This window comes from Acomys russatus, chromosome 13 (genome assembly GCF_903995435.1).
Source record: "Acomys russatus chromosome 13, mAcoRus1.1, whole genome shotgun sequence".
Classification (NCBI taxonomy): domain Eukaryota; kingdom Metazoa; phylum Chordata; class Mammalia; order Rodentia; family Muridae; genus Acomys; species Acomys russatus.
The window spans coordinates 43724252-43735290 of record NC_067149.1 but is presented as its reverse complement, the minus strand read 5'-3'; the positions used below and the strand labels follow the sequence as shown (position 1 = coordinate 43735290).

The 11039-nt window shown below is 38.7% G+C and overlaps 1 protein-coding gene across 2 annotated transcripts in view; it reads right to left on the bottom strand.

The window, feature by feature from the left end:
• Positions 1 to 371: 371 nt before the first annotated feature.
• The window catches only part of Zfand4 (zinc finger AN1-type containing 4), a 63851-nt gene continuing 53183 nt past the window's right edge, over positions 372 to 11039 (bottom strand). For both annotated transcript variants that reach the window (XM_051155151.1, XM_051155150.1), the window contains 2 exons: positions 1821 to 1938; positions 372 to 837 (listed from right to left, as the gene is read on the bottom strand). In XM_051155151.1, the coding sequence (XP_051011108.1) occupies positions 702 to 837; positions 1821 to 1938 (254 nt within the window). In that variant the 3' untranslated portion in view covers positions 372 to 701. The remainder of the gene's footprint in view (positions 838 to 1820; positions 1939 to 11039) is intronic.

Below are 11039 nucleotides of genomic sequence, written 5' to 3'. Positions count from 1 at the left end.
TCTGTTTTCAATGGCAACAAGTAAGACACTGTTATTTTAAAACTACCATTTAAAAAGTAGTATTTTAAGAAATGTATACTATATTAACATGATGTGTTCTACAGAATGGATACACATATGCCAATCTGAATATGGAAGAAATATATGTGTTAAAAATCACACTGAAAAAACAAATGTTCTCTTAAAAAAGAACTTGCTAGTAAATCTCATTAACTTTCACACATGGGATTTATATATATATATATATATATATATATATATATTTTTTTTAATCCCATCTACCCTATCTCCACAAGAAATGAAAGAAAAAAGGGCAAAATGTGCTCAGTTTGAATCAAGCCATTGCAGAACCACTCACTTCTACACAACATGGTCAGAAGTAGCTTCCTAAAGTGCATCTTTTGAAGATTTGTCTAATAAATAATTCCAATTTCAAATATAAAACACTTAACACAGACATGCAATAACAAAACTAAATCATTATAGTGTAATATTTTAAAAACTACTTTTAAAACTTTTGATTCACCAAAGAATAAAGACATCAATACAATAGGCATTTTCATTCTCCAACAGGATGCACTGTGTGCTCTTGTTATTTGGCAAATCTTTTGGAGTCGAACAAAAATAATGCAGTCTAAACAATATTTCTTCTGTCAGTATAATAGGGTTCCTCAGGCAGAGCAGTAAAGCGCAGAGAAGAGTTAGATTTTGGGAAGTTTTGGTGCATTAACCACAGGGTTTGCCTCCTGCAAGTATCTCCTCCCTGCACTCTTGTAGTCGTAGGTGCAGCCATGAGTTTCTGCATAGCGATGAGATGCACAGAAGTTGTTCCCACATCTAAAGCACACAAGAAAGGTTATGTGAATAGTCACACTGCCTGGAGGGCTCATCTGTTTAGCAGGTAGTGCAACAAAAGCCCTCTGGATCTCCTTAGCAATTTCAGCACCAATAGTTCCCTTCCCCTCATCAGTATGAAGAATAAGGTAATTGTTCATGAAGGGCAGCTATATATATCTTTTTGAAGTAAAAAACGGAGAAGCTAGTAAACATGTCCCCCATTGCCTTACATTAGTAAACTTGAATTCTAGGAAATGAAGTCTCATGAGAAAATTAGGTTATATAAAAATCAGCTAGTAAGGCTGGACATGGTGGTTTATGCTTTTAATCTCAGCAGGAGGCAGAGACAGGTAGATGTCTCTGAGTTCAAGGCCAGCCTGGTGTACACAGCAAGATCCAGGCCAACCAGGGCAAATCATGAGACTCCGTCTCAAAAACAAACAAAATCCGCAAACCAACAAAAAGCTATGCCATGAGAGAACTTACGCACATGTCCAGCAACAAAATAAGCTATTTTATGTGGACAGAATAAAGGCCACAAATCTTTTTGATGTTTGTCCTGACAGTAAGTGCAGATACCAGTCAATGCTAATGAAAGACATACCTACAAAAAGAAAAATATTTAAAAATACACATACATGTGTTTTGAAATAACTGTACCAAATGTTAAAATGCACAGTAAGTTAGTTGTCAAATCTGGTTCAGTTTTGTTCAGTTTAAAATAGACTCTAGAAAGAAAGGCTCTTTCAAGCAACATTCAAAAACTTAATTGGCTTCAATATCCTAGTTGATGACTATGGAAACTGTTGAGTTATCTACCTCTCTCTATTCAATTAGGAATTCATCTGAGGGATGCTATTAGAATCCCTGGCTGTTATAGAATCTGACTGTTATAAATGACCATTTAAATGTTGTTCTATTCTGCATAACCTCAGGCTGGGTCCCTACAGAGAACTCCTCAGCTGTTCCAGCCGGCCACCTGCCTGCATTCGAAGCTAGTGGCCAGTCCTGTTTTCTTTCCACAAAGAAAACAGTGTTTCATTATTTTCTTCTTTGACTGAAGAGGGGCTTTCACAGGTGGAAGGTGATGGGTGCTTTCTCCTGTTTAGAGAAAGAACACCTTATTAATACAGACAAAATTCTAAATTTGAAAAGCTACTAAGATAACATTCCATAGTATCAATCTATACAAATTTAATGTGTAATATTTTGTCTAAAATAAATTATGAAATCTACAAGTAAAATGGCAGTAAAATTTTCTATGTGTCATGTTTCTACTAACTAGAACTTGGATTTTTTTATACAGAGGTGTACACTTCTTGTACACACTAGTACTGTTCTGATTATACCTAGGATAATGAACCTAATACAGTACACCAAACATTAAAAAGAATTAAGAAGAATCCTACCTGATACACCCTCTTGAAAGAGTGTAGTCATTGTAAGTGTCAAAAAGGACCAGAGTGTCATGAAACTGATGTTTTGCCCATAGAGAGTAAATTATCAACAAGTAAACAAGCCATTTATTTTGTCAAAAGTTTGATTACTATTAAGATAACAGAGCAAAGGGCCTAGCAGATAAAGGCAACCTGAATCAATAACCAGGACCCATATGGTAGAAAGAAAAAGCTAACACCCCAAGTCTCTGACTTCTGTCATGGCATGCACCTGCCCCCATTCCTCAAACACAAAAAATGACAAAGTTGGCCTCCCATTCTTCATGGGCAAGGTCCATGTAGGGAGGAAACTTGGAGGTAAGAAGGGATAGATATGATTGTATTTCATTGTATCCATGCATGAAAATATCAGAATTAAAGAAAAATTCTTTAATTTAAATTCTTTAAAAGAAGTAGCAAAACAACACTTTTAAGTGCTTTTAATGCCAACTCAGTCCACAAGTGTAAAAAGCTTCTGGACAATTTATTTATTTTATTTTACTTTTGTTACTGTGTTTTGGTTTTTTGAGACAGGGTTTCTCTACATAGCCTTAGGTGTCTTGGAACTCACTATGTAGACCAGGCTGGCCTCAAACTTAAGAGATTTGCCTACCTTTGCCTCTCAAGTGCTAGGATTAAAGGTATGTGCCACCATTCTTGGCTGTCTCTGAACATTTTAAATGTGTTATACTTATATAAAATATATTATCAATAGTGACTGATTATATTTAGCTTAAGTCCACAGTAATAGTTTTCCAAGGGTATTTACTAATTCTATACCATTGTAACGATTTGATGTTTTGGCTTTAAAATAGGAGCATATCTGTTATAATAAAATCAATCAATCAATCATTAATTGCCAAATTACATAGCTTTAAAATGGACTAAAGTGTTAATAAATGTTAAGTCTTAGCAGAGAGGCTCAAAGCTGCTGTACACAGTTGTTAAACAGGCAAGTGTGCAGAGGTGGAGTACCGAAGGCCAAGGGTGACAGCAAGTCACAGGAATGAGACAGAGCATGGGTCATGGTATGTAGCTTTTCCACATCACGGAGAAAGGTGTGGGAGACCTGAGATTAATATTTATCTGGCAATTAAAGTTTTGTGAGATCATTCATGGGCTCATTTTCTGGGCTTTGAATTAGTAAATGTTATGCCTTTCCTTTGTTAAAAACACAGACTGGGTGACGATAAGCCTAGCAAAATAAACCTCCTACATGTCCTGTCTAATAAAAGGAACTCCTAATTTGTACACAAAGCTAGGGACACAATATTGAAACACCAACTGAATGGCCCTAGTGGTGTCTGGAACACCAACCTAGTTAATGAAAGCTTGTTTCCTCAAATGCCATTGGAAATACCAAAAACATTTCACTAAGCTGATGAAATAACTTTTACTTCTTAAAAAAATAATAGAATACTGAGGGAATTACTTAACGGTAGAGCACATGCTAAGCCTTCATTTGGCCCCATGTTCAATCTCAGTTCTCAAATAAGTAAATTACAAGGCCACTACAGAGCATGAGGGTCTGTTTCAGAATGGCCACTGGGAACTTAGCTACTAGAGACTCTCTCTGAAACTTAGGAATATATTCTTTCTTAATTGAAGGTGGGAAATCTGTTGATATAAACTTAGTTTAGTACAGTCAGCCACATTTTCATCATTTTCTTTCATTTGAAATGCTTAACTCCAAGGAGTGGAATATACCCAGAAAATGCCCTACCACACAACAGGGACATATGCTCAACCATGTTCATAGCTGCTTTATACATAATAGCCAGAACATGGAAACAGCCTAAGTGTCCCTCAGTAGAAGAATGGACTAAGAAACTGTGGTATATTTACACGATGGAATACTACTCAGCTATTAAAAACGAGGAATTCCCGAAATTTGTGGACAAATGGATTGATCTAGAAATTATCATAATGAGTGAGTTCACCCAGAAGCAAAAAGAGACAAACGGTATATACTCACTTATATCAAAACACTAGTCCAAGGGATACATACCACGCAAATCTTTACTTACCAAGAAAGTGGGTCAGAGGAGAGGACATCCGATTGAGACTTTAGGCAAGAGTAGCATGGAAGAAAGGGGAAATAGTAGGACCCACAGGGTCCTGGAAACCTACAAGAAGAACTTTATGACAGGCAGATCTGGATCCTGGGGTCCTCCTCAAACTAAGGCACCAGCCAAGGAGAATATAGGCAGTAAGCTTTGAACCCCTACCAAGACCTAGCCAACGAACAGGATATTCTCCACCGTTGAGTGGAGAGTGAGATCTGACTCTCATACGAACTCTGGTGCCCCTTTTCTGACCATGTCCCCTGGATGGGGAGACCTGGTGGCATTCAGAGGAAGGATAGCAAGTTATCAAGAAGAGACTTGATATTCTAAGAGCATATATAGGGGGAGGAGGTCTCCCTCAGTCACAGACATAGGGGAGGGGAGAAGGAGAGAAAAGGGAGGGAGGGAAGAATGGGAGGAAACAGGGGAAGGGCTAACAATCGAGATGTAATATGAATAAATTAATAAAATTAAAGAATGGGGAAAAAAAGAAATGCTTAACTCAGGATTTTTCCAACTATTTTTATTCAAGTGCTTCTGTAAATGTTCACAGACAGTTTTGACAAATAAGAGGTGGTGCAATCCTCTTCTCTGAAAAGAAGGGAGGGGGCAGTGGGGGAGGGGAGTGGGAAGGTGGGACTGGGAGTTGAAGAGGGAGGGGCTGGGATCAGGCTATAAAGTGATTAAATAAATAAAAAGGAGGTGGCACAAAAACAGAATGGTAGTTATCTCCTGGGAGAAGTTTCTGTGGATGTTGCAACCCATTCAGAGATCACTATGGGTTAGTCATCTACTCTGTGAGAGGAGCCATTACTAATATGTGCCAGTCTAAGATTCTTTAAATTAGTATTGAAAGCTAAGTTTACAGAGTCATTTCTTGGGCATTTACCACTTTAAGCATTCCCCTGAATAAAGCAGGGGCCATAATTTCCCCTCTAGTGAGAAGCTGCTTGTTCTAAGACACTATCCACTATCTACTCTGTTCCCTAGAGTTTTCTCATATGTGTGTCAAACACGAACATAGTGAGGTAACACTCAAGTGATGAGTTATTTTTCAAAACAGGATGAAGGATATTTGGGATAACTAACTCCCTTCATGTTTACTAGCTAAAAATTTTACTTCATGCAATAACCACTCACCCAAAAGAAACCAATGGGCAATAAATTAATGTTCCAACTACAGGCTTGAAAGTCAGCTGTCTGACACTGATGGCTACAACTACAACAATGGGTGGAATCTCTAACGGATACCTGATAGTGACGAGAGTCAGCAAAAGAACTTATAATTTACTTTAAAGATATATAGATCCACCTAGGTACCCAGGGTGACAGTGTTGTTATTCTGAGAAGAATCATGAGCTGTTAATGGCTCTTAATGTCTTGAACACAAATTAGATCAAACAGCAAAAATGTTATATAGGGACAGACATTATTTTTTAAAACAGTACAAAAGAAACATTTTTAATAAGGGAGTTGGGATACAGCTTGCTGGTAAAGTATTTGCCTGGAATGCTCAAGGCCTTGAATTTGATCCTGATCACCATAAAATAAAATCCTAAACAAGAACAACAGAAAGAAAAACCCAAAACACAAAAGACTATGGTAACCTAATGTTTTATAATTTAAAAGAGGGAGAGAGAACTAGGATATCACCTTGATGCTAAACCATGTGCTTAGCAAAAACAAGGCCCCGAGTTTTGTCTCAGTATCATGTAAAGAGGAAAAGGGGGGAAATACGGAAAGAACAGAACAAATCATAAGAGTGTACAGCGCCCGCTGCACTGTCAGAGGAGCAGTGAGTGGATGAAAGGAAGCGATGGTGCTACAGCATAGGTCAGCAGGCACAGATGACAACCGTGCAAACTCCCCAAAGACTAATTAATCATGAAGGCAGGACAGATCTGAGTGTATGTCAAGGGGAAATAGCATTTCTAAGATTAAAGAGGATATACAACAGTAACCACAACAGAGTCATAGAGACATAAACATGAACATGTAGACCAATGGACTAGAATAGTGTTATCTCAGAAATACAGCTGTGCACCATATATGGTCAAACAATTTTCAGCAGGCTTGCCAAGATCATTCAATGAGGAACAATAGTCTTTTCAACAAATGGAGGTTAGAAGAACTGCAAAAGAATGAAACTGACACTCTATGAGGGAGTCTGTCCACATGCCAGCCACCCAGCTTGGCGGCCCAGAACCCCAAGTATTATCCTCACAGAGGAAACCCTCCTGCCAGCCATGCCACCCACTAGGCCACTGTGGGTCATCATGGCACCCTGGGAATAGAAATAAATGCTGACTGAGGTGATAAAAATAATTCAAGACATGAAAAGACAATTTAACAAAAAGGATATCTCTGAAGAAAAGCCAATCTGAAATAAAAATCCCAATTAAAAAAAAATTTGGAAAATAGGGCCAGAGAGATGGCTCAGAGGTTAAGAGCACTGGATGTACTTACAAAGATCCTGAGTTCAATTCCCAGCAACCACACAGTGGCTTACAACAGTCTATAATGAGATCTGATGCCCTCTTCTGTCCTGTTGGCTCACATGCAGGCCAAATATTGTATAAGTAATAAATAAATACATCTTTTTTAAAAACTTACAAAATAAAACAAAATGATCACAGGAAAGTCTTATTAATAAATAAAGTGAAATATTGGATATCAGATGTTGAAGACATGGTACAGGAGATGGATCATTCACTCAAAGCGTTAAATCTTAAAAATACAACAATAAAAACAGAAGGTGGCATAGGTAAGGGAGAGATGTTTTCCTGGCCTTTACTGCCTGTGGCAGGCAGGAAAGCTGGCCCTAAGGTCATCAGAGTGGGAGAGATGGGAGAACTGTCCCTGCCCTTCACTAGCTGTAGCACTCGGGAGAATGGGACCTGCACCTCTCCTGTGCAGGAGAGCTGGCCCTGCCCTTTACCGCTTTACTGGCTGTGGCATTTGGTAAACTAGCCGGGGGAGGTGGGGCAGTGCTGGAGAGCTTGCCCTCGTGGTGCACGCACTAGTGAGCCAGTGAGCTAACCACTCAGCTACTTCCCAGGCCCAGATCCAGGGTTTGAGTTGGCACACCCCAACATATACCCCATCTATGATCTGCTGGAGCATGTGAAAGGGCTGCTCCTGTATATCCAAAGCTGCAGGATCTCCATGACACAGGACAATAGGATATCTGAGTGAAGTCTCTGCAAGGATCCAGTATACATACTGTAGCAGAGTCCTTGTAACAGACCAATGACTCATTGCAATGAACATTCTTTATGAAGCCACTATTACTCTGATAGAAAACTACACAGACTCATGAAAAATAGAAAAAGTATACACCATTATCTCTTATAAACATAAAAGCAAAATTTTTCAATAAAATCTAGCAAACCATATTCACGAACACATAAAGATTAAACAACAGAAACTGACTTCAGCTTAGAGATGCAATGATAGTTCAGTATACATATATCAATAAACATAATCTACCACATAAACAGACTAAAAAACAAAATTCACATGCTCATCTAATTAGATGCAAAAATGGCCTTAAAAAGTCCTGGAGACACTAGGGCTACAGGAACTCACCTCAATATAATAAAGGCAGTTTACAAAAAGTCCACAGCCAAGAGCCATCACAAGGAAACTCAAAACATTTCCACTAACACTAGAACAATGAGATAGCTGACGTGTCTTTATTTACAGATGACATCATTTTACACATATAGACCTTGAAGCCGGGCAAGGTGGCTCAGGCCTTTAATCCCAGCACTTGGGAGGCAGAGGCAGGTGGATTACTGTGATTTGAGGCCAGCCTAATCTACAAAGTAAGTCCAGGACAGCCAAGGCTACACAGAGAAACCCTGTCTTGAAAACAAAACAACAAAAAAAAAAAAAACAAAAAAACAAAAACACCCAGAAACAAACAAACAAACAAAACCCAAAAAATTTAGCCAGGCGTGGTGGTGCACACCTTTAATCCCAGCACTCAGGAAGCAGAGGCAGGTGGATTGCTGTGAGTTCTAGGCCAGCCTGGTCTTCAAAGCGAGTCATGGACAGCCAAGGCCACACAGAGAAACCTTGTCTGGAAAAGCCAAAAAACCAAAAAACAAAAACAAAAGCAAACCTTGAAAACTCTATCAGGCAACTTGTACAGCTGATAAACACTCTTAGCAAAGTAGCAGGATATACAACTAGCACTGGATTTGGCCGTCGTTTCTTGGAAATGACATCAAAGGCTGGGTACCGATAAAAAATAGACAAACTAGACATGATTAAAATTAAACTAAAAATTTGTACATCAAAAGATGTTTTCTTTTGTAAAAAGAAAGTTTTTTTACATCTATTAATTTTATTTGGCGCACACGTGTGTGACCACACATGTAGAGATCAGAGGACACTTGCAGGAGTTGATTCTCTCCTAGGCACTGACCTGCTGAACCATCTGGCTAACCCTCAAAAGATGTTTTCAAGAGAATAAAAAAGCTATTTATAGGCTGGGCCTGTAATCCCAGCACTCAGGGAGGCAGAGGTAGCTAGATCTCTGTGAATTTGAGGCCAGCCTGGGCTCCAAGTAAGTCAGTCCAGAACAGCCAAAGCTATACAGAGAAACCCTACATGGTGGGGAGAAGCCATTCATAGAATAAGGAAGTCAATGAAAACCAAACTGAATACATATAGAAATATGTATTTCTCCAAAGAAGATAGACAAATATCCAATAAGCACAATGTGCAAATGGTATCACTAGTTAGAGAATAAATATCACTGATCTTAGAGAAAAGCAAATACAGGACACAGTTACATATCCTCTCACATTCATCCCAATAGAAAGTACAAAAACAAAACAGTAAGAGCCTAAACGAGGAAACCAAGCACTGACAATGTGGAGGAACTATAGTCACTACACACTGTGAGTAGAATGGTAACATGATACAGAAAAGCAATATACAGCACTCGGGAGGCAGAGGCAGGAGGATCGCTGTGAGTTCGAGGCCAGCCTGGTCTACAAAGTGAATCCAGGATGGCCAAGGCTACACAGAGAAACCCTGTCTCGAAAAACAAAAAAAACAAAAAAACAAAACAAAACAACAACAAAAAAAAAAACACAGAAAAGCAATATAGTGATTCTTTAAAATATTAAAAACCAAAATATAGATGATCCAACAATTGTACTTCTGCCACATATACCCACAAAAATTGAAGGCATATTTGCTACATTCATGGCCACAGCAGTATTACAGTAGCTAAAATGTAGAAGCAACCCATGTGTGTATTGACTGATAATAGAAAAGCAAAATTTGGTCTATGTGAACGGCCAATGTTATGAGCTTTATAAAGGAATTCTGACACATGTGATAACATAAATAAACCCTGAAGATTTTATCAGTAAAATATCCCATCCCAAATATTACAAATAATACCTATGAAGTACTTAAGTCATAAACCATGGAGATAAAAAATAAAATAACAATAGCCAGAGACTGTAGTGGCTACAAAAAAAGGAGATGAATTTTTGTGGCATTGTGATTTTTTGTTTCGACACCTTTTAGACAAGATCTCACTGTAATGGCCAAACTACTCTTTCAAGTCCTACGCTCATGTAATCCTCCTGCTTCAGTCTCTCAGCATCAGCCTTCCTGTGAGTCACAATGATAGCTGCATGCCACCCAGCTTTCCCACCCAGAAGTTAAATATCCAATGAATGAAAATATCGATCTGGCATAAAATGAAGAGTTGCAGAGAACTACTAATTGATGTGGTCATGACTGCTAAAAATGTGAATGGACTTAATACTATGGAACTATTCATTTAAAAATTATTAAAAACCAAGATTGGTGGGACATGCATGGAATCCAGTATCTGATAGGTTGAGGCAGGATGGTCTTAGGTTTCAGGCCAGCCCAAGGCACACAGTAGGACCCTGTCTAGAAAAAAAAAGAAAGAAAGAAAGAAGAAAAAAGAATAGATTGTTGAGCAAGGCACGGTGGAACATGGAGGTATAAACAGTGGATGTTCAAGGGCACCCTCAGCTATGTAATGACTTAGAAACCAGCCCAGGCTGAACGAGACCCTGTCTCAAACAACAACAAAAATATATAGTTAAGAAGAATTTTTGTGTGCACTTTACCACAACAAAAACCCCTTTAAAATGTAAATGAATGTATCAGAACTTTATACTCTTAGGTCTCACAAAGAAAAGGGAAGCAAATTCTATATGTCCCTTTAAAAATTAAAAACATAAAAGTCCATAGCATCCTAGCAAACTCTTCTTAGATCTCCAGAGCTACAGAGAGCACACCTTGGGTGAGTTCACTGCCATAGGTCTGGTCATTAGAACATAAAAGGAGGACACATAAAGGGTCCCTTGCTCCTGGACCACAATGAGCATCTAAGACATCGTCAGTCAGCTACCACTGGAAGAAGAACATGCTAGTTAAAGCCACTTCTGCTACTGTGTATAGAAAAGGCTGGCTACAGAGATTACTCTTTTCTGTGTTCAGAAATAATAAGGTTATCAAAAAGAAATTCTTACCACTCCCTTAACATCAGACCGAAATATTAAGTACACCCCAGGGCCCACCCAGCAGCCCACCACAGCTCTAACAATGGCCAGCCTCTGGTGAAGGGAAAATTTGTCTATAATCTTGTCTCTTCACAGAAGCCACAGCTCTCCCAAATATGAAATACCAACTTGAGATA